The sequence below is a fragment of the Salmo trutta genome, chromosome 29 (assembly GCF_901001165.1).
Source record: "Salmo trutta chromosome 29, fSalTru1.1, whole genome shotgun sequence".
NCBI lineage: Eukaryota > Metazoa > Chordata > Actinopteri > Salmoniformes > Salmonidae > Salmo > Salmo trutta.
In genome coordinates this window covers 26353389-26377690 of record NC_042985.1, presented here as the reverse complement: position 1 = coordinate 26377690, position 24302 = coordinate 26353389, and the positions used below count along the sequence as shown (strand labels likewise).

General features: G+C 45.8%; 1 protein-coding gene across 1 annotated transcript in view; it reads right to left on the bottom strand.

Moving 5' to 3' along the window:
- Nucleotides 1-306: 306 nt before the first annotated feature.
- Nucleotides 307-24302, bottom strand: part of LOC115167255 (PH domain leucine-rich repeat-containing protein phosphatase 2) — a 49145-nt gene continuing 25149 nt past the window's right edge. Inside the window, exons 6-19 of the mRNA XM_029721486.1 lie at nt 22278-22432; nt 20876-21022; nt 18505-18735; nt 11926-12128; nt 11743-11803; nt 9931-10026; nt 9051-9206; nt 7916-8116; nt 7522-7684; nt 4382-4512; nt 4109-4222; nt 3094-3288; nt 2297-2528; nt 307-2144 (exon numbers count right to left, since the gene is read on the bottom strand). Coding sequence (XP_029577346.1) covers nt 861-2144; nt 2297-2528; nt 3094-3288; nt 4109-4222; nt 4382-4512; nt 7522-7684; nt 7916-8116; nt 9051-9206; nt 9931-10026; nt 11743-11803; nt 11926-12128; nt 18505-18735; nt 20876-21022; nt 22278-22432 — 3369 coding nt within the window. The 3' untranslated portion in view covers nt 307-860. The remainder of the gene's footprint in view (nt 2145-2296; nt 2529-3093; nt 3289-4108; nt 4223-4381; nt 4513-7521; nt 7685-7915; nt 8117-9050; nt 9207-9930; nt 10027-11742; nt 11804-11925; nt 12129-18504; nt 18736-20875; nt 21023-22277; nt 22433-24302) is intronic.

The following is a 24302-nucleotide window of genomic DNA, read 5'->3' as shown; positions in this document are numbered from 1 at the left end:
CACAGCGACAGACAGACAGAGACAGCGACACAGACAGACAGAGACAGAGAGAGCGAGACAGACACACAGAGACAGAGAGAGCGAGACAGCGACAGAGAGAGCAAGACAGCAACAGACACACAGAGACAGCGACAGACACACAGAGACAGCGACGGACAGCGACAGACACAGACACAGACAGCGACAGACAGACAAGTGGCTGTACCATTGGTGGCCCCTGGAGGACACTGTCACACAGTGACGTCCTCCTCCAGCGTTAATACTGATGTCCCCCCCCTCCCCCCCTCCCCTCCATACACACACACACACACAGGCAGGGAGGCAGGGACATCTGGGGCTGAGTGATCTACAGTAGGCACTTTTTCACCTTTTGGTCACAGGACTTGTCCCTGGGATCTAGGAGCCCCTGCAGCCCCCAGCAATGGAATGATAACACACTCAAAGGAATTCTTCTACTGTTTCATTACTTGACCTTCCTTCCAAGTAAAGGGAAATGTTGCAAAAAGGTTCTGCTGTCTAAAACGCATGAGGTATTCTAGTTCAGGCTGGGGTATTTTGGCCTCCGGTGGCCCCCTTCTTTTCACAACCTATTTTCATGGGTGGTGATTTCAGTGCCTGTTCAGCTCTGATACTCAGACAGTTCCACCAGGTTCATCAGACAGTTAGCTAAGCACCTCTCTACGTCGAACGTGACGTAACGCATTCATGTGTGAACAGTCAAGGCCCCACATATCTTCATGACAGAGCTGAATGGAAACTTGAACTGGAATATCCCACCTGTGCCAGAGAGACCTCCTCTGCCCCCCTGGTATGGCACTGTCACAGGACTACCACAGGGTGGCGCTGTGCTCTGGCCCCCTCTAGAGGGCAGTATCATAAACTTCCTGCTGTAGGGCAGGGACAGGGTTGGGGGCGAGGTCCCGCTGGGGCATCATGGGAGCAGGAGGGTGAGGGTGGTCCCACACAGGGTCTCTGATGGAGGGGGGTGTGAAAGGAGGTGGAGGTCCAGGGACCATAGGGCTCTGGCCCCTCAGCTGTTCCCTAACATCCTGCTCAAGACTGGGAGGCACTACCAGCTGGTCCTCGGGGTCCTGCTGGGCAGGGGCAGTGAAGTAACCCGACTTCTTCTTAGGGGCCTCCACGGCTACCTCAATGAGGTTGTGGCTATCTTCCGGGGCCACCACGGAGCCGTTGGAGAGCTTCTTCCCAAAGAGGCTGGAGGTGGAGGGGGACTTCTTCAGGTCGGAGATCTCCCTGCCACACACAGCCAGCAGGCAGCCGTTAGTGGCTGACACCACCACGCTGTTCTGACGACGCATCTTTCCGTTGGGGTAGTCTGAGCGTGTCTTGTCCAGGTTGTGGTCCTTGGGGCTCGCAGCTGGCCCAGAACGGATCTGGAAAGCACAGCAGTGGATGTCCACCTCCACCTCCAGCTTGCTCCCGTTGGAGATGACCCCCTCTAGGGGAGCCTCGTCATCACTGTCCAGCCCGTTGTCAGACTGGTTACTGGAGAAGGTGGCACAGGAGGGCTGGCGCTGAAACAGGACTTGGTGGGGCCCCCCTACCCCAGCTGAGCCGTGTCCCGCAGGGGCACAGAGCGTGGCTGCAGGGTGGAGGCTACAGCGCCTCTCAGGTCGGGCCGTGGGGCCAGTGGAGGGGTGCTCGTCAGAGGCCGTGGAGCCCGCCTCACTCCCCACCTCCGAGGCCGAAGTCTCGCTGTTGAACTCTGAGGCAATGCCACTGCTGGAGGAGGGCGTGGCCAGGTCCCCTGGGGGAGCAGTGACGGGGAGGGGTGTTGGAGGGGGTCCAGTACCAGTATTGGCGTGAGGTGTCTCACAGGTACAGCTGTCCTCCCCGATGTGCAGGGACACCACCACCGCCCCCACATTGTCCCGGCAGCCATAGCTCTGGGCCAGCGTGCAGAGCTTCTTGGCAGCTGCGCGGGGGTCCCTCACGGCCTGCACGGTGCACACGGCCTCCTGGTAGGACACCCGCTCAAACAGCGCCCGGTTCCCCAGGATCAGGAAGTAATCTTGGGAACACAGGGGCTCGGTGCGCACCCATGGCTTGGGCAGCACCCAGGGAGACAGATAAGAGCATCCCAGCAGGCGAGAGCAGCATGTCACTCCACTCACCTTGTTATCCTGCAACACAATAACACAGGAGGGGACTCAGCTCTGCACTTTGAATACCTCTGAGCACAAGGCATCACATCAAATGTTAACAAGTAGATGTTAATGAACACAAAGGCCCTCACAAAGACGTGCATTCACACACGCCTGACTCCCCACAGTACCTCAGTGATGATCGCCTTGCTGAGTTTGACCCTGTCCATCTCTTCGGTGCTCTGCTCCAGGCTGAAGACCTTGGAGAGGGGCAGGGGCTGGCCGTCTCGACACAGCACCGCCTGGCAGCTGCCCACGTTGGCCACCGTCAGGCTGAAGTAGCTGCCCAGCTCCGACGGCTCGTGGTGGATGTAGCAGAGCAGGGCAGATGCACCCAGCTTCTGACCAGCCATGCCCAGTTTCCTGCATCATACATCACAGAATGCAACTATCAGCACATGCCCTGCAATTAGCTAGCTTCTTTGTTAAATAAACATTAAAAGTAGACCATTATGAATATTCATTATCTTATTTGCATATGTTAATTACTAGCTAATGCAGTTGTGAATTAAGTTAATCAAATGTAAATGAACACGGGATAGTACAATTGTAGGCTTGTCTTCCCTAAGAGGCAGCAGTAATTCATAGCACGGGCGCAACGTTCATTGGGACGGCGGGGGACATGTCCCACCACATTCTGAAATTGCATTTTTGTCCCCCCCAGTTTTATCTTTGGAATGTGATACAAAACGAGGCAACAGTGTGCTTTAGGACCATGCGGACGCCTGGAGCGGTCGGGTAGGTTGTTTGGAGTGTTGATCCAACTGGATACATTTTTTTATAATAATAATAATAATGATGCCCCCCCACTTCAAAAACCAAAGTTACGCCCCTGTTTCATAGAATACTGAAATGTTCCTACATTTTGCTTGTATTAAAGTAATACAAGCAAAATGGGTGTGTGTCTATGTACGCATGATGCTCATACCTGTGTGAGGTGAGGAAGGTGTTACTCATGTACACACTGTCCACACTGGAATGCAGCAGCTCCTCCGACAGCACATCTCCCATGGTGCACTGCAGCAGACGAGGAACTTCCTCATTGCGGTCTCCGTCGAAGACGCCATAGGCCGCCTCAACACTATCCCCAAAGCGGTCCACTGCCAGCACAGACACACACAACCTGTCCCCAAGGAAGAGAAAATACCGTATGTATAGATAAGATAAACACAAAAAGTGTAAACAAAATGTGTTTACATTTTGTGTGTAAATCCCATTATACAATCTTGCAAATAAGCATACAATCTTGCTCAAATTCAAGCCAAACAGGAATAACTCATTTATACTTGAACACAGTGAGACAGATCCCTAATCCTACAGAGGCCGCAGGGGCTGAGTGTGACACCAGACACGGCCCCCTGTAACACTGTGGTGGTCATGACCCTGTGAGGCCCTGTTAGGGCAGCAGCCAGGCAAACTGGGCCCCCATCAATGATGCAGGGGACACTGCTTTATACCCATTGTATCCACAGGAAGTATTAGGCTTCACCGCCTTCCCTACTATTAAACAAGATCCGCTGCCCAGGGGCCTAGATGCCAGCCCCAACAGACATTCACCCAGGCAGTGGAAGCTGTGCTGGGGCTGTACAGTTAGATAACTAAGTAACATGCATATTATAGCCCCGGGTAAGGTTTAAAATAGGATCCCAGCCAAGAGGCAGAGCAGAAAAGAAACGGGCTGATATGGACTATGAGAAGCACATCCTCTTCTCAGACCATTTAATGTAGTGCTGCTCACAGCGATTCCCTGACAAAGAGGAAATGCTTCTTAAAGGTGCTCTCTAAAACCACACGTGACCTCATAATCCCATTTATACCCTCTCATCAGATTGTCATGAATTAGGGCTTCACTCAGGCAGAATACACTTTATGATGCTCTCTCACATACATGGAACCACTGTCTCATAATGTAACTCTCTCCCTCAGCCCTCCCTCCTGCTCACTTGTTCCTCTGTCCGCTCATCTCAGAGTAGCCGTGGTTCCACAGGGTGGAGGAGCCCAGGGAGTCCCCGGTGGTCATGGCTGGCTTCTGGTCCAGCTTCAGGGTGGTGATGTGACTGAGGAGAGAGACACAAAGAGATGGGGGCATTACCTCATTACCAAACCATAATTCACAGCGTAGCACAGGTCATATTATTTATCTCATAGCTTATCCAAGTACACCAGCGGCCTGATACTTCGTTGTGCGGCGTGACACTGTGGTCTCTGTGTGTCACCTGAACAGGTTGAGTGTTTTGTGCTCCAGCAAGAGGCTGCTGTTGCCAGTCAGGTCCAGTTCGTGCAGGGTGGCCGTTAGAGAGTCTGGCAGTAGGATCTCAGTCAGCTCATTACAGCTCAAGTCCACCAGCTACACACACACACACACACACACACACACACACAGAGTGGAGGGAGAAGATAACACACACGGTTACATGGTATAACATTGTAATAAAGACATACAAATCTAAAAAGACATACGCATAAACAAAACACAAACTAGGACTGACGCCATTTAGTCGACTGGTCGATTGACCCAGATTTCATTAGTCGAACAGTGCACAAGACACCTGTCTCAGTGGACTAATCCATTGCTGAGGCCATGGGGATGGCACAGTCCATCACTCTAAGACATGTGATACTGAAATTGTATTTGGTTATATTATGTAAAAATAACAGTACAACACTAATAAATCTAATATTTTTTAATAACAAATGCGCTTACTCCCGCATTGGATACGGTCGCTGTCCACAGTTCTGAAACATAACCTTCAGTGCGCCGTAGAATTGACGCCTTTCCCTATATTGCTATGTGCATAATAGAAAAGTTAACCAGCATATTGGGATTGAAAACAATGCGGCGGAGCCAGCAGAAGCAGAGATGAGGAAACAGCCCTTGCCTTAGCCTAATTGTCAAAAAACAATGAGGAGAGAGGAAACCCCATCTTAACTGTCAAATGTCTTTACAAATCATCCATATACACTACCGTTCAAAAGTTTGGGGTCACTTAGAAATGTCCTTGTTTTTTTAAAGAAAAGCTACTTTTTTGTCGACTCCAGGATGCTGGCCTTCTAGGCGGAGTTGCAAAGAAAAAACCATATCTCAGACTGGCCAATAAAAAGAAAAGATTAAGATGGGCAAAAGAACACCGACACTGGACAGAGGAACTCTGCCTAGAAGGCCAGCATCCCAGAGTCGCCTCTTCACTTTTGACGTTGAGACTGGTGTTTGCGGGTACTATTTAATGAAGATGCCAATTGAGGACTTGTGAGGCGTCTGTTTCTCAAACTAGACACTAATGTACTTGTCCTCTTTCTCAGTTGTGCACCGGGGCCTCCTACTCCTCTTTCTATTCTGGTTAGAGCCAGTTTGCGCTGTTCTGTGAAGGGATTAGTACACAGCGTTGTACGAAATCTTCAGTTTCTTGGCAATTTCTCGCATGGAATAGCCTTCGTTTCTCAGAACAAAAATAGAACTTTCTTCTGAAACTCGTCAGTCTTTGTTTCTGGCCATTTTGAGCCTGTAATCGAACCCACAAATGCTGATGCTCCAGATACTCAACTAGTCTAAAGAAGGCCAGTTGTATTGCTTCTTTAATCAGACCAACAGTTTTCAGCTGTGCTAACATAATTGCAAAAGGGTTTTCTAATGATCAATTAGCCTTTTAAAATGATAAACTTGGATTAGCTAACACAACGTACCATTGGAACACAGGAGTGATGGTTGCTGATAATGGGCCTCTGTACACCTATGTAGATATTCCATAAAAAAATCTGCTGTTTCCAGCTACAACAGTCATTTACAACATCAGCAAATGTCTACACTGTATTTCTGATCAATTTCATGTTATTTTAAAGTGACAAAAAAGTTGCTTTTCTTTCAAAAGCAAGGAAATTTCTTAGTGACCCCAAACTTTTGAACGGTAGATCCTGCTTCTGTTGCCTGTTTGAGTGTTTGTTTAATAGCCTACTGATTCCGTGAACACCAAGCCTCATGCAACAGCAAAATGTCAGATAAAGCAATTTCACAGATTCGTCTGTTTTTAATCTTTGCTATGCTGTAATTTAGGCTTTACAATTTTTTTGGGTTAGTACAGACCGGTATTACTTATAATGTATTTAGTGTTGTTTACACTGTTCCAAACAGGCGGAAAAATGATATTGTAATCTAACAGCACCTGTTTGTCACACATAATATGCACCCAGCTCTCGCTCCTATACCCTCCTTTTCCTTGATCTCCTTCTTATTGTTATTATTACAATTATCATTATGATCCTCATTATAATAATAAGTAATGTTGTTGTCATTAGTAGGCTTGGTATAGTATCCTTGTATAACCACCATCGAGCTGTAGGCCTAAGAGCGTGTCCAGTTTAGTCTTGATACCGTAACTTACTTAGGCCTATATTTCAATATATAGGCTACTGTACCAATCAATCAATCATCAATTCGTTCATGCCATCACACAGCAGATGAGACATTCATGCATGAAATGCAATCAAGCATTTTAGTTTTAAAATTAAATAACAAAGGGGGCTTTGAATAATTAGACTAAACAATAAATAAACCTCAATTCACAAATGCATGCAACTGTTTTTAGTCTGCTGTAATAAAGGCTTTACCTATTTATTTATTTTCGTTAGAACAGACTCTGGTACACTTAGTGTTTTCTACAATGGTCAGAAAAAAATTGAATATTATAATCTAAACAGCAACTGTTTGGCACACAACCAGGAAACATTCGCCTGTTTTGAGTTTCATTTTCACACCCTCCACATCCATTTTGCTGTCATGTGTTACTGTGTTCAGAATTTGTTATAACCAATTTATTGATGTGATTATGATAGGGCCTGACCTATAGCCTATTGGTCACGTGATGAATACATGTTTCACGTAAAGAGAACAAGGGTTGAAGGAATAGGGAATGTTTTTCCTAAACAAATTAGAGATCTCGGTAACAGAACTTTTCAGTCAGAAACAGGTAATGGCTGTAATTATGTTGCAGCTTCAGCATGGACAGCGCAATAAACACTTGCTGTGCTGTGGTGCCTTTTTGCTGCAGCAGGGAGGAGAGAGACAACGTGCACCAGTCACACAGGCACTCGCTGTCCTTTCTTTGACACAGTGTGACCATCGGGATCTTTCTTGAGTCATTTGTGTGTCTTAATTATTTAATCAAACAGTGGGCTTAAAGCATCAGACTAGCTCAGTGCAAATGTAGTTGATTTTATTAGGGTGTGTCTGTCTATATATGGAAAAATAAGTTTCAATATTTCAACCAATCGATTGGTTGAAAGAACAGGACGACTCTCGGTCAACCAATATTTATTTTAGTCGGGGACAGCCCTAATATAAAGAGATATGAGTAAAACTGACCTTGATCTCTGGCAGGTTGAGGATCTCGGGGAACACACTGATGTGGTTGGAGTGTGCTATGAGGGTGTGTAGCCTTTTACAGCTGGACACAGTGGAGGGGATGGTCTTCAGCTTGTTGCCACTCAGATTCAGCTCCTCCAGCAGCTCCAGTTTACTCAGTTTACTGCACACACAGAGCAGTATAGAGACGTCTCCACCACAGAACAATGGCTCATATCAGATCTAGAGAATAGCTACAGTATATTAGGAGCAATAGAAAACATTTTATGTCTAGAGACGCAATCTCTAAAGTAGTGGTTAACCCCCTGTGTAGAACACGTCCACTGATTGAAGGCATTTCCATTCTTCATAGGTACTGTATGAAGGCAGTATAACTGGGTGTGGTGTTGGTTACCTGGCAGGGAAAGAGAGCAGCTGGTTGTAGGCCATGTGCAGGACTCTGAGGTTCTGGTGTCCCACCAGCAGGGCAGCGCAGTTCGCATTCAGTTTGTTCCCCGTCAGGTACAGTTCCTGGAGAGTGCTGAGGCTCTCTTCTGATTGGCTGCTGGGGGGAATTATCTCCAGGGCATTGGCTGACACGTTCAGGTACTTTAGGCTAGGAGGAGGAGCAGAGAGCGATGTATGTAAATAGGAAAGAAACCAGAATTAATTGCCAGTGATACAAGTGATTTAAATGTGTAATATCAAGTCAACATCAGATGATTTAGACAGAACTTCCTCTTAAAGCTGTTATGACAGAGGAGAGTTAAATGCTCTTATTACCAACACTCTGGCCATAAATTTCCTTTAACAAAACAGATTCAGATAAAGGATGACAGGGAGAAAATCAATAAGAATACATCTTCTAGTGGTGGCTCTTTTAAAACACTGACAATCAAACGTTGTTGACCAATGAGGCACTTTACAGCCGTCACACTGGCGCTCGATGTCTCAGCATGGGAGACAGAGTAGAGTAGCCCAGGCCTAATGGGTGCCCAGGAAACGGTAGAGCGTCAGGCTGTTCGTAGGGGGGGGGGCTCACGTTACAGTCCGACTCTCTGACTAGTCCACAGAGCCACACCCTCCAGAGCCTGGCAGACACAGCCCAGGGGACCCAGTCAGTCCACCTCTACCGGAGCAGCTAACCAGGGCCATCACATGTCTACGTGAAGTAAGACATCTCTTACAGACTGCCAACCAATTTAAGCAAGATACATCAACCACATCAAATATTTATAGTGTATTTCTACTGCATGATGTAAGGAGAATGTACTGTAGGGCAGTGTTTCATTTCAATATTCCCGATCCTATTTTGTCCTTTAATTGGTTGTTGTGGTTGAATAGAGGCACAGGGCCACTGCTGCTCCGGGGTTTAAAGCAGCAGCAGTAGCGTCCTCAGGCCCAGGGGAGACAGAGCATCAGCTGTAGCCTTCAAAACACCTGTCAGGAATGGAGAGAGAGGCAGAGAGAGGGAGAGAGAGGACAAGCACCAAAGAGAAGGATAGGAGAGAGGGTGGTGTGAAGAGAGAGAGGAAGGGGGATTGACCCACTTTAAGGCCTTGTAGAAGAGGCTCTCCGGGAGCTCGCCTAGCTTGTTGTGCTGGAGGTCGAGTACTTCCAGGGGGACGTGGTCAAGTAGGTCAGGCAGTCTCTGGAGCCTATTGTTCCCAGCCAGCAGCTTCCTCAGACTCAGGCTGCTGAGCAGTCTAGCGGAGAGGGAGATGAAAAGAAAGAGAAAGAGCTAGAGAGAGAGAACATCTCCTGCTGTGAATTTGATCACTTCTGAAACTGGGGAAAATCTTGAGGTACAGAAACTCCACAGCCAACAAATCCATCAATGTCTTTTTCAACTTGGCTACCTAAAGATACCAACACAGCACAATTTACTCCAGAAGGAATAACAGAGGTCTCATCTGCAGCTACGCCGAAAAGATGAATATTATCTTGTTTGCGAAGGCTTTGGTCTATTCAAATGCAAATATTTGTGTTAAAGGGTAACGTTAAATGATGGTTGCTTTGAGCAGAGTGCTCCAGCACCGTCATACTGAGATCACAGTCTGCTGACAGAAAGATGACAAGCCGTACGTTGGCTTCACACAACCAATTCAATCCTCTCATCAGCTGACTGTCAACACATCTGCTGATGTTTTAGGGACAGTTATTTCTGGCCGGACATTGGCTAAATGATGCCCAAAGGTAATCAGATTAATATGGTGCTCATCCTAATAATAATTGCAGAATGTTTAAAAGCCAAATCCGGATGATACGAGATGGACAGGTTAAACATATAGCACAACATAATGGACAAAGTAACGGCCTTAAATCTACCTTAACAAATATGCATGTTTAGAACATCTTTAGATGAATAACTAGAGGAGTTGGAAGTGAGGAGTTTGAGAAGGACGAACTAGTCCTCGTAGGGAGACTAACCTGGCTGGTAGTTCAGACAGGAAGTTGTGTGTAACATCCAGCACCTCCACCTTCCTACTGTCACACACCCAGTCTGGAAGGTACTCCATCAGGTTCCTTTTCACAGAGGTCAGAGAGGATAGAAGACCTTTTTACCTCCAACTGTACATATACAGTGAATTCAGAAAGTATTCAGACCCCTTGACTTTTCCACATTTTGTTTTGTTACAGCCTTATTCTAAAATTGATTAAATAGTTCCCCCGCCCCCATCAATCTGCACACAATACCCAATAAAGACAAAGCAAAAAAATGAAATATCACATTTACAAGTATTCAGACCTTTTACTCAGTACTTTGCTGAAGCACCTTTGGCAGCAATTACAGCCTCAAGTCTTCTTAGGTATGACGCTACAAGCTTGGCACACCTGTATTTGCGGAGTTTCTCCCATTCTTCTCTGCAGATCCTCTCAAGCTCTGTCAGGTTGGGTGGGGGAGCGTTGCTGCACAGCTATTTTCAGGTCTCTCCAGAGATGTTCGATCAGGTTCAAGTGTGGGCTCTGGCTGGGCCACTCAAGGACATTCATAGACTTATCCAAAGCCACTCCTGTGTTGTCTTGGCTGTGTGCTTAGTGTCATTGTCCTGTTGGAAGGTGAACCTTCACCCCAGCCTGAGGTCCAGATTGCTCTGGAGCAGGTTTTCATCAAGGATTTCTCTCTACTTTGCTCCGTTCATCTTTCCCTCGATCTGGACTAGTGTCAAAATCCCTGCCGCTGAAAAACATCCACACAAAATGATGCTGCCCCCACGCTTCACCATAGGGATGGTGCCAGGTTACCTCCAGACATGACGCTTGGCATTCAGGCCAAAAAATTCAATCTTGGTTTCATCAGACCAGAGAATCTTGTTTTTCATGTTCTGAGAGTCCTTTAGGTGCATTTTGACAAACTCCAAGCGGGCCGTCATGTGCCTTTTACTGAGGAGTAGCTTCCATCTGGCCACTCTACCATAAAGGCCTGATGGGTGGAGTGCTGCAGGGATGGTTGTCCTTCTGGAAGGTTCTCTCATCTCCACAGAAGAACTCCAGAGCACTTTCAGAGTGACCATTGGGTTCTTGGTCACCTCCCTGACCAAGGCTCTTCTCCCGATTTCTCAGATTGGCCGGGCAGTCAGCTCTAGCAAGAGTCTTGGTGGTTCTAAACTTCTTCCATTTAAGAATGATGGAGGCCACTGTGTTCTTGGGGACCTTCAATGCAGCAGTAATGTTTTGGTACCCTTCCCCCTCGACACAATCCTGTCTCGGAGTTCTATCTACAATTCCTTCTACCTCGTGGTTTTTGCTCTGACATGCACTGTCAACTGTGGGACCTTATATAGATAGGTGTGTGCCTTTCCAAATCATGTCCAATCAATTGAATTTACTCCAATCAAGTTGTAGAAACAAGGATGATCAATGGAAACAGGGTGCACCCGAGTTCAATTTCGAGTCTAATCGCAAACGGTCTGAATACTTAAGTAAATAAGATATGTTTTTTCTTTTGTATACATTTGCTCAAATTTCTAAAAACCTGCTTTTGCTTTGTCATTGTGGGGGTATTCTGTGTAGATTGATGAAGAAAATTGTTTTATTTAATCAATTTTAGAATAAGGCTGTAATGTAACCAAATATGGAAAAGTGAAGGGGTCTGGATACTTTCCGAATGCACTGTATAGGAAAAAAGGTACCAATATACCAAGTTCATGATGAGAAGAATAATGTTGATGAATTAATAACATTAATAACACCTCTTCCTTACTGATTGAGAAACTGAGGCCCTGGCCACACAGCACTCACCGTGATAGGTCCATCTGTGTCAGCTGGTTGGGTACTGGGTAGATGTTGACTGTGGTCAGGCCTGTGGGTAGAGGAAAAGCAGTGATCAGCAGCCAAGCTAGTGATGGCTATATGTATTATGTAATAGTAACAGTGGTAGAGGGCCTGGAGAGACAGGGCTAGGGAGGGAGGTGCTCCACTCACGGTTGCTGCTGGCGTGGAGCGTGCGCAGGGTGAAGCCACTCAGCGTCAGCGCCCTCAGCTGGTTTCTCTGACAGTGCAGCGTTTCTAGGCTGCAGATGGAGCTCAGGTCCAGGGTGGCCAAGTGGTTGTCCCTCAGGTCTAGCTGGATCACCTGCTTCACTGCCTCCAGGGCCTCACTCTTCACCCAGCGCAGACCGTTCAGCCTGCATACGGTACACAGCATTAACACCCAGGCCTCATACGGTACACAGCATTAACACCCAGGCCTCATACGGTACACAGCATTAACACCCAGGCCTCATACGGTACACAGCATTAACACCCAGGCCTCATACGGTACGTAAGGGAAAATCAACACAAGGGGCTATGCATTCACGACGTGGAAGGTGTGTTCCAACACGACGCGCTAGAGGAGTGGAACTGACCTTCCAAGGAGTTGCATTTTCCAGAGAACACAGAGCCCCGAGTTGATTATCCCTTTTATACCATAATAATACTATAATTTAACACATTTACCACTAGAAGTGTTAATTTAACAGTGTCAATAATGTTTTCAATTTGACTTTGCTTTCCAAAGCAGCTCAAACATAGAACATGTAAGAACTATAGCCATTGGATTCTACCCTTTTATTATTATTTTTATTTTATTTCACCTTTATTTAACCAGGTAGGCAAGTTGAGAACAAGTTCTCATTTACAATTGCGACCTGGCCAAGATAAAGCAAAGCAGTTTGACACATACAACAACACAGAGTTACACATGGAGTAAAACAAACATACAGTCAATAATATAGTAGAAAAATAAGTCTCTATACAAAGTGAGCAAATGAGGTAAGGGAGGTAAAGGCAAAAAAGGCCATGGTGGCAAATTCAATACAATATAGCAAGTAAAACACTGGAATGGCAGATTTGCAGTGGAAGAAAGTGCAAAGTAGAAATATAAATAATGGGGTGCAAAGGAGCAAAATAAATAAGTAAATAAATAAATACAGTAGGGGAAGGGGTAGTTGTTTGGGCTAAATTATAGATGGGCTATGTACAGGTGCAGTAATCTGTGAGCTGCTCTGACAACTGGTGCTTAAAGCTAGTGAGGGAGATAAGTGTTTCCAGTTTCAGAGATTTTTGTAGTTCGTTCCGGTCATTGGCAGCAGAGAACTGGAAGGAGAGACGGCTAAAGGAGGAATTGGCTTTGGGGGTGACCAGAGAGATATACCTGCTGGAGCGCGTGCTACAGGTGGGTGCTGCTATGGTGACCAGTGAGCGGAGATAAGGGGGGACTTTACCTAGCAGGGTCTTGTAGATGACCTGGAGCCAGTGGGATTGGCGACGAGCATGAAGCGAGGGACAGCCAACGAGAGCGTACAGGTTGCAGTGGTGGGCAGTATATGGGGCTTTGGTGACAAAACGGAGGGCACCATGATAGACTGCATCCAATTTATTGAGTAGGGTATTGGAGGCTATTTTGTAAATGACATCGCCGAAGTCGAGGATCGGTAGGATGGTCAGTTTTACGAGGGTATGTTTGGCAGCATGAGTGAAAGATGCTTTGTTGCGAAATAGGAAGCCAATTCTAGATTTAAACTTTGGATTTGAGATGTTTGATGCGAGTCTGGAAGGAGAGCTTACAGTCTAACCAGACACCTAGGTATTTGTAGTTGTCCACATATTCTAAGTCAGAACCGTCCAGAGTAGTGATGCTGGACGGGCGAGCAGGTGCAGGCAGCGATCGGTTGAAGAGCATGCATTTAGTTTTACTTGTATTTAAGAGCAGTTGGAGGCCACGGGAGGAGAGTTGTATGGCATTGAAGATCATCTGGAGGGTAGTTAACACAGTGTCCAAAGAAGGGCCAGAAGTATACAGAATGGTGTCGTCTTCGTAGAGGTGGATCAGAGACTCACCAGCAGCAAGAGCGACATCATTGATGTATACAGAGAAAAGAGTCGGCCCAAGAATTTAACCCTGTGGCACCCCCATAGAGACTGCCAGAGGCCCTTACAACAGGCCCTCCGATTTGACACACTGAACTCTATCAGAGAAGTAGTTGGTGAACCAGGCGAGGCAATCATTTGAGAAACCAAGGCTGTTGAGTCTGCCGATGAGGATGTGGTGATTGACAGAGTCGAAAGCCTTGGCCAGGTCAATGAATACGGCTGCACAGTATTGTTTCTTATCGATGGCGGTTAAGATATTGTTTAGGACCTTGAGCGTGGCTGAGGTGCACCCATGACCAGCTCTGAAACCAGATTGCATAGCAGAGAAGGTGCGGTGGGATTCGAAATGGTCAGTAATCTGTTTGTTGACTTGGCTTTCAAAGACTTTAGAGAGGCAGGGTAGGATAGATATAGGTCTGTAGCAGTTTGGATCAAGAGTGTCCCCCCCTTTGACAAGGGGGATGACCGCAGCTGCTTTCCAATCTTTGGGAATCTCAGACGACACGAAAGAGAGGTTGAACAGGCTAGTAATAGGGGTTGCAACAATTTCGGCAGATAATTTTAGAAAGAAAGGATCCAGATTGTCTAGCCCGGCTGATTTGTAGGGGTCCAGATTTTGCAGCTCTTTCAGAACATCAGCTGACTGGATTTGGGAGAAGGAGAAATGGGGAAGGCTTGGGCGAGTTGCTGTGGGGGGTGCAGTGCTGTTGACCGGGGTAGGGGTAGCCAGGTGGAAAGCATGGCCAGCCATAGAAAAATGCTTATTGAAATTCTCAATTATAGTGGATTTATCGGTGGTGACATAGTGCAGTGGGCAGCTGGGAGGATGTGCTCTTATTCTCCATGGACTTTACAGTGTCCCAGAACTTTTTTGAGTTTGTTTTGCAGGAAGCAAATTTCTGCTTGAAAAAGCTAGCCTTGGCTTTTCTAACTGCCTGTGTATATTGGTTTCTAACTTCCCTGAAAAGTTGCATATCACGGGGGGCTGTTCGATGCTAATGCAGAACGCCACAGGATGTTTTTTGTGTGGTTAAGGGCAGTCAGGTCTGGAGAGAACCAAGGGCTATATCTGTTCCTGGTTCTAAATTTCTTGAATGGGGCGTGCTTATTTAAGATGGTGAGGAAGGCATTTAAAAAAAATAACCAGGTATCCTCTACTGACGGGATGAGGTCAATATCCTTCCAGGATACCCGGGCCAGGTTGATTAGAAAGACCTGCTCGCTGAAGTGTTTCAGGGAGCGTTTGACAGTGAGGAGTGGAGGTCGTTTGACCGATGACCCATTACGGATGCAGGCAATGAGGTAGTGATCGCTGAGATCTTGGTTGAAAACAGCAGAGGTGTATTGAGAGGGCAAGTTGGTTAGGATGATATCTATGAGGGTGCCCGTGTTTACGGCTTTGGGGTGGTACCTGGCGGGTTCATTGATAATTTGTGTGAGATTGAGGGCATCAAGCTTAGATTGTTTGATGGCTGGGGTGTTAAGCATGTCCCAGTTTAGGTCACCTAGCAGCACAAGCTCTGAAGATAGATGGGGGGCAATCAGTTCACATATGCTGTCCAGAGCACAGCTGGGGGCAGAGGGTGGTCTATAGCAGGCGGCAACGGTGAGAGACTTGTTTTTAGAGAGGTGGATTTTTAAAAGTAGAAGTTCAAATTGTTTGGGTACAGACCTGGATAGTAGGACAGAACTCTGCAGGCTATCTCTGACAGATTGCAACACCGCCCCCTTTGGCCGTTCTATCTTTTCTGAAAATGTTGTAGTTTGGGATGGAGATTTCAGGGTTTTTGGGGGTCTTCCTAAGCCAGGATTCAGACACGGCTAGGACATCCGGGTTGGCAGAGTGTGCTAAAGCAGTGAATAAAACAAACTTAGGGAGGAGGCTTCTAATGTTAACGTGCATGAAACCAAGGCTATTACGGTTACAGAAGTCATCAAAAGAGAGCGCCTGGGGAATAAGAGTGGAGCTAGGCACTGCAGGGCCTGGATTCACCTCTACATCGCCAGAGGAACAGAGGAGGAGTAGGATAAGGGTACGGCTAAAAGCTATAAGAATTGGTCGTCTAGGACGTCCAGAACAGAGAGTAAAAGGAGCAGGTTTCTGGGGGCGATAAAATAGCTTCAAGGTATAATGTACAGACAAAGGTATGGTAGGATGTGAATACAGTGGAGGTAAACCTAGGCATTGAGTGATGATGAGAGAGATAGTCTCTAGAAACATCATTGAAACCAAGTGATGTCATTGCATGTGTGGGTGGTGGAACTGAAAGGTTGGATAAGGTATAATGAGCAGGGCTAGAGGCTCTACAGTGAAATAAGCCAATAAACACTAACCAGAACAGCAATGGACAAGGCATATTGACATTAAGGAGAGGCATGCTTAGCCGAGTGATCATAAGGGTCCAGTGAGTAGTGATGTTGGTTGGGGTCACGGCGATTCAGCCAGCTAGCCAGGCCATGGATAGCAAGCTGGCAGAAGATGGTCTGTTTTTAGCCACCTCATGCGTTTCCGTCGGTAGATTAGTGGGGTTCCGTGTGGTAGAGGGGAATAGTTATAGTTATAGTGGCCCAAGAAAATGTTCGATAGACCTATTCAGATAGTAGCCGATAAGACAGCTAACGATTAGCGGGCCGCAGATGAGCGTTCAGGTTACGTCGCAACGTAGGGGCCAGTTGGATAACTCCCTCGGGCAGATAACGTCTGTAGTCCAGTCGTGAAGTCCCGGTGGGGCTCCGCATCGGCAGTAAAATGGGTCCGGATAGGTGATTGTAGCCCAGGAGCGGCTGATGGAACTCTTCAGCTGGCTAGTTCCGGAATAATTGATGTTTGCTCCGGACTGACATTAGCCAATAGTCACTCGGATAGCTAAAGGATAGCTGATGACCGCCAACCGTGGTTAGCTGAATACTAACGTTAGCCAGTGAACCCTGCTGATATTCCGTGCGTTATAGGGAAATAATGCACGCTCTAGAATGCCCTTCAAGCCAATCAGAAATGAGTATTCAACAATACCATGGTATAAACAGCATTATAAACTGGGTGGTTCGAGCCCTGAATGCTGATTGGTTGACAGCGGTGGTATACCACGGGTATGACAAAACATGCATTTTTACTGCTTTAATTACGATCGTAACCAGTTTATAATAGCAATAAGGCACCTCGGGATTTGTGGTATTTGGCCAATATACCACGGCTAAGAGCTGTATCCAATGAGTCGTGCCTAAGAACAGCCCTTAGCCGTGGTATATTGGCCATATACCACACCCCCTCGGGCCTTATTTCTTAATTAACACACAGGCCTCATACATATAGAATGAAGATATTAACATCAACATGATGTTAAAGCACTGGCTTCAGACAAACAGAACACTGGGTTAGAATGCTGACAGCAGACATAGACACTAGACAGAATATAGTCAGCAACTAGAAAAAAAGTATTGGTGCTCCCCCTCCAAACCAGAGGCCAGTTCAGGTGAGGAGCGGAGAAGAGCATTAGTCCATTCATCCTCTTTGCCTGGCTGATGAGTTCCAGACTGCCCCTGTGTGTCTCGCTGATCTGATCTCACTCTGCAGGTAGGGTGTAATTCCATGGTGGTCAGTATGAGTATCAGTTCCTCTATGTACTGAATGTTGGGTTGGACATTTTGTGCTGCTGGGTGCAGTACACTCCACTCGCCCCGCTGCTCGCCTCTCCACATTAGCCCCTTTCTGGCCACATGAGCCCACATGCTCCTCTTAGCAATGAATCATTATTGAGCATGTTATAGCTGTGTGTGTGTGTGTGTGTTTTATTGACCCAATGCATTAAGTTCAGCTCTCTGAAAGAGAGGGTTTGAAAGACTGGACGTGGCTTTTTCTGACATGTTCATTGAATGACCAAATATAAATATTTCTTCCTTTTTGCAACGCTTTGCTTGTTGCGTCAAGTCTGATTATAAAAATAGATGTATTTTGTGGGCTCATTGCGTTGGTTCAGGTAGTCTCGTTCATCTTAATCGCTCCATTGGAATTTGTGTCCTAATTACAACTGGCCTCCTAATCCTGCAGGCACCCAGCCCCCATAAATCCAGCCCATCCCTCCACCCAATAACTAATTCTCAAGGTGAGGCAGAGAAGAGAGAGGGCGCAACAGAGAGGGAGGGAGCGAGAGAGGGAGGGAGGGAGCAAGAGAGGGAGGGAGCAAGAGAGGTAGAAATATGGGAGGAGAGAGATGAATAACAACTAAACTTTAAAACAGTAACAGGGAATCAAGGGGATGATACTGCAGGTTTTTTGGGGATCAACCTCACTATCAATGGCTGCATCAGAGCTGGATAGAGAGATGAGAAAGGTGTTTTATATGAAATTGGCTGGGTGAGGCAGGGTCAGGTATCGGGGTGTGGGGCATTTGGGGGGGGGGGGGGGGGGGGGGGGGCATTGAACTGCTGCTGCCAACTCTGAGATTTACTGACAGGTGAGCTCTTATTACCATTGTGTATTGATCCTGCATTATGCATGCTGTGACTGATGAGTGGAGTGTATACTGAGGGATGAGGGAGGGAGAGAGAGAGAGAGTGAGAAAGAGACAGCGAGCGAGAAATAGGAATAGAAAGAAAGACGGGGGGCCTGTACGACGGCAGAGAGTACAGACTGATCTAGTTCCTCACCGCAGGTCGATGTTCTTGAGGTGGCTCATTCTGGCAAGGATCCCCAGCTCCAGGGTCTCCACCCTGTTCCCAGCCATGGCTAGCCTGTCCATGCCACTCAGCCTATCCAGCACACCAGGGATGTGGGGGAAGTTGTTGAAGGAAAGCCCCAGGCTGCTGAGCTGAGCTAGGCCGCCAAGCTCTTCAGGAAGAAAGCTCAACTGATTCCCATCCAGAGACAGGGTCTGCAAACTGTGGGACAGAAACAGAAATACATTTCTTTCATCTCTGTTTTCTGAGGATACACAACTGTTTGGAATTCCATAATAAGAGGTGAAAATGTCAGTGTTTGTATATTTGAAAATCATGCTGCAGAAAGTGAGCTGAGAGCATGAAAACTGGCCTGATTTGAAAGCTTTATTTCATCTGATTGCATAACAACAAACAGCTGAACTTAATGCATTGGGTCAATAAAACACACACACACACACACACACACACACACAGCTATAACATGCTCAATAATGATTCATTGCTAAGAGGAGCATGTGGGCTCATGTGGCCAGAAAGGGGCTAATGTGGAGAGGCGAGCAGCGGGGCGAGTGGAGTGTACTCCACCCAGCAGCACAAAATGTCCAACCCAACATCCAGTACATAGAGGAACTGATACTCATACTGACCACCATGGAATTACACCCTACCTAACACAGCTAGAGTGGGAATGTTAGAATGTACTCTATACCAAACTGAAAAGAAGACACAGTTGAAGTCGGAAGTTTACATACACCTTAGACAAAAACATTTAAACAATTCCTGACATTTAATCCTAGTAAAAATTCCCTGTCTTAGGTCAGTTAGGATCACCACTTTATTTTAAGAATGTGGAATGTCAGAATAATAGTAGAGAGAAGGATTTATTTCAGCTTTTATTTCTTGCATTACATTCCCAGTGGGCCAGAAGTTTACATACACTCAATTAGTATTTGGTAGCATTGCCATTAAATAGTTTCACTTGGGTCAAACGTTTTGGGTAGCCTTCCACAAGCTTCCCACAATAAGTTGGGTGAATTTTGGCCCATTCCTCCTGACAGAGCTGGTGTAACTGAGTCAGGATTGTAGGACTCCTTGCTCACACGCTTTTTCAGTTCTGCCCACACATTTTCTATAGGATTGAGGTCAGGGCTTTGTGATGGCCACACCAATACCGTGACTTTGTTGTCCTTAAGCCATTTTGCCACAATTTTGGAAGTATGCTTGGGGTCATTGTCCATTTGGAAGACCCATTTGCGACCAAGCTTTTAACTTCCCGACTGACGTCTTGAGATGTTGCTTCAATATATCCACATCATTTTTCTGCATCATGATGCCATCTATTTTGTGAAGTGCACCAGTTCCTCCTGCAGCAAAGCACCCCCACAACATGATGCTGCCACCCCCGTGCATCACGGTTGGGATGGTGTTCTTCGGCTTGCAAGCCTCCCCTTTTTTCCTCCAAACATAATGATGGTCATTATGGCCAAACAGTTCTATTTTTATTTAATCAGACCAGAGAACATTTCTCCAAAAAGTACAATCTTTGTCCCCATGTGCAGTTGCAAACTGCAGTCTGGCTTTTTTATGGCGGATTTGGAGCAGTGGCTTCTTCCTTGCTGAGCGGCCTTTCAGGTTATGTTGATATAGGACTCGTTTTACTGTGGATATAGATACTTTTGCACCTGTTTCCTCCAGCATCTTCACAAGGTCCTTTGCTGTTGTTCTGGGATTGATTTGCACTTCTCGCATCAAAGTACATTCATCTCTAGGAGACAGAACGCGTCTCCTTCCTGAGCGGTATGATGGCTGTGGGGTCCCATGGTGTTTATACTTGCGTATTATTGTTTGGACAGATGAACGTGGTACCTTGCTCCCAAGGATGAACCAGACTTGTGGAGGTCTTTTTTGTCTGAGGCCTGATTTCTTTTGATTTTCCCATGATGTCAAGCAAAGAGGCACTGAGTTTGAAGGTAGGCCTTGAAATGCATCCATAGGTACACCTCCAATTGACTCAAATGATGTCAATTAGCCTATCAGAAGCTTCTAAAGCCATGAAATCATTTTCTGGAATTGTCCAAGCTGTTTAAAAAGGCACAGTCAATTTAGTGTATGTAAACTTCTGACCCACTGGAATTGTGATACAGTGAATTGTAAGTGAAATAATCTGTCTGTAAACAATTGTTGGAAAAATGACTTGTGTCATGCAAAGTAGATGTCCTAACCGACTTAACAACAAGAAATTTGTGGACTGGTTGAAAAATGAGTTTTAATGACTCCAACCTAAGTGTATGTAAACTTCCGACTTCAACTGTATATTTTTGGCGGACTGATATAGGGTGTATATGTGTGACTGTCTTACCTCTGGAGGTTGCCTATCTGTGCGGGGACAGAGTTCATGCCGTTACAGGAGAGGTTGAGCTCTGTCAGGGTGAGGATCTCGCAGACAGACTCTGGAAACACTCCCAGGCGGTTATGGGAAAGGTTCAGGCTCTTCAGCTGGGAAAACCTGGGGTGAAAGAGAGGGTTTGAAAGACTGGACCTGGCTTTTCTGACATGTTCATTGAATGACCAAATATAAATATTTCTTCTTTTTGCAACGCTTTGCTTGTTGCGTCAAGTCTGATTATAAAAATAGATGTATTTTGTGGGCTCATTGCGTTGGTTCAGGTAGTCTCGTTCATCTTAATCGCTCCATTGGAATTTGTGTCCTAGTTACAACGGGCTGCTGATATTTTACATTTTCGCATCGAGTCCTCTTCATGGACCGGTGGGTATCATATCCTTATCAAACTAAAATCTCATCTCTCACACACACAAAGTAGCAATACAAGCATTTTAGTGAATGAAGTGATGCAGAACGGATGGGGGATGGAGGTGGCCGTTGTGAGTCACAACACATGTTAGAGCACAGACCCCATCTGAGAAGAACCACCCCCCCCTCCCCCCCCAGGCTCCATCAGCCTGCCTCACTCTCCTAGCCCTGCTCTGACTCGAAAATATACAGATAGAGGGAGTGACAGAAACACACACAGAGAGAGACACAGACAGACAAGACACAGAGAGAGAGAGATGCAGTGATGTGTACATTTTATTCCCCTCAGCTACCCGGTACAGTAGATCCTCTAGAATGTGTTCTTTCCACAGCCCTTCACACACGTACACCACTTATCCCATCTCGGCCCTTCCTGTAATGCTTGCCATACAACAAGAAATACTACAGAGGGTAGTAGATCATTAACATTTAATAGCATTATCTCTTTTGAGAATGCCAGCTTGTTCAAATATGCTCCAGTTGTAACATAGGATTGGACACTGAGCTAAGCGCCCCTCCACCCTCCCACAAGACGATATGCAGGCTGAACCACTTTCTCTGAGCAGACCACAAACGAGAGATATACAGTCAGGAGAACTTATCAGCACCGACTAGACCATAAAACAAGATCTGTGATAAACAACGTACGTACTTGTAGAACATCATATGACATGCTTACATAATGCATTTGGGTAAAACGGTCAGACTGTGTTGTAACACTACCACACATTGCATTGTAACAGTGAGGACAAGTTGATCTGCCGACGGATTAGGGTTTAGTATTGAGGTAAGGGTGTTACTGGGCAGGTTGAGTTGGGAGATTTGGCAGGATTGGTATTGGGCTAGAGGTTTTGCTTGGCATGTTTGGACTTAGTATTAGGTAGGGTTTTCCTGAGTAAGGTGTGTCAGTGGTTGGGTGCTGCCCTGCCTGGTGAGCGAGTGTATTTACCTGGGGAGGTTGAGCAGTCCTCCGGGGCCCTGCAGGGACATGAAGTTGTGTCGGAGGTTGAGGTGGGTGAGGTCCTGGCTGTAGAACAGGTACTCTGGCACCTCCTCCAGACTGTAGCATGACAGATCCACCAGGCTGATGGTCTGAGAAACCACCTGCAAACACAGGACATGTCCCTTTACTGCTCCCAAATAGTTTTTTTAATGAACTTAGTGATAATAGAACAAGGTTTTGACCAGAAACCACCTGCATGGAGCAAATGAGGTTTGTACACACACACACACACACACACACACACACACACCACACACACACCACACAGAGTAACGGGCAACTTTAATTAAAAAAGGTTGAGTCGGTTCAATAATGATTCGATCACAGAAGGGAAGTTGGAATCATACGCTGTCTTCAGCATTACAGAATTATTTATGGAGCATTATAAATAAAGGAATACTGATAAGGTCATGTTGTGAGTCCATAACAAAACAGGATGTTCACACAGCTCTAGTGTTGTGGTCTAGTAGATTTGGCAGCATGAACTGCACAGAGTTGTGTGGTACTTAATCATGATCCTCACAGTGAGTGCTGTGTATATCCAGGGGTGAAAGTAGATTTAATTTCTTCCCGGAACGGCGCCTTCTATGTGTGGAAGTGCTTTTAAAATTGTTATAGTCCTAATCATAGAATTACATAGAATCCCTATTAATTTAAACAACATCTCTATGGGTCTAATAGTAACGATTTGTCGTTTAACTTTCAAAATGTATTAGCTTACCTTTTAATGTGGCATACACACCGTCATGATGTTTTAATCTGATTGTCAAACAATTACTTCAAAAGGCTCATGTACAGTAGGCTATCTGCACACTTTACTCCCGGATGGTGTAATACTTTTTTGAAAGGGGGGTGCGGAAATAAATTGTTTAAGCCTCATTTAGATCTTTTTCTGCTTATAATTTCCTATATTTGGTCGGCTACTTCTAAGCCACGGTGTCTATAATTAGGTACATGCAGCCTCTCGTCAATACTTGATGCTTGTCTAGAAGACTAAATAAAGACTTGCTCACCAGAATGATGTCATAAATCATCAACAATCTACACTGAACAAAAATATATACGCAACATGTCAAGTGTTGGTCCCATGTTTCATAAGCTGAAATAAAAGATCTCAGAAATGTTCCATACGCACAAATAGCTTATTTCTCTAAAATTCTATGCACAAATTTGTTTACATCCCTGTTAGTGAGCATTTTATTCTTTGTCAAGATAATCCATCCACCTGACAGGTGTGGCATATCAAGAAGCTGATTAAACAGCATAATCGATTCATTACACAGGTGCACCTTGTGCTGGGGACAAACGGCAACTAAAATGTGCAGTTTTGTCACAATGCCACAGTTGTCTCAAGTTTTGAGTGAGCGTGCAATTGCCGGAATGTCCACCAGAGAATTGAATGTTCATTTCTCTACTATAAGCCGCATTTACCATCATTTCAGAAAATTTGGCAGTACACCCTACTGGCCTCACAACTGCAGACCACGTGTAACCATGCCAGCTCAGGATCTCCACATCTGGCTTCTTCACCTGCGGGATCATCAGATCATCAACAAAATCTTTGAAAATAATTGAAAAGCTGTGAAAACGATCCAACATATTTCTGAGAGTATTTCAATTAGTCTTTGATGGATATTTTATGTGGTTGAAAATTGAATACTTTCAGCTTCTACGTCGCTGACAGAAATTGCACTTTTAGCCTACACAGCACGGTCCCTAAACGTTAGAGGTCGACTGATTAATCGACGTGGCCGATTAATTAGGGCCGATTTCAAGTTTTCATAACAATCAGTAATCAGCATTTTTGGATGCCGATTATGGCCGATTACATTGCATTCTACGAGGAAACTGCATGGCAGGCTGACCACCTGTTACGCGAGTGCAGCAAGGAGCCATGGTAAGTTGCTAGCTATCATTAAACTTATATTTAAAAAAAAATTCAAATGTCAATCTTCACATAATCACTAGTTA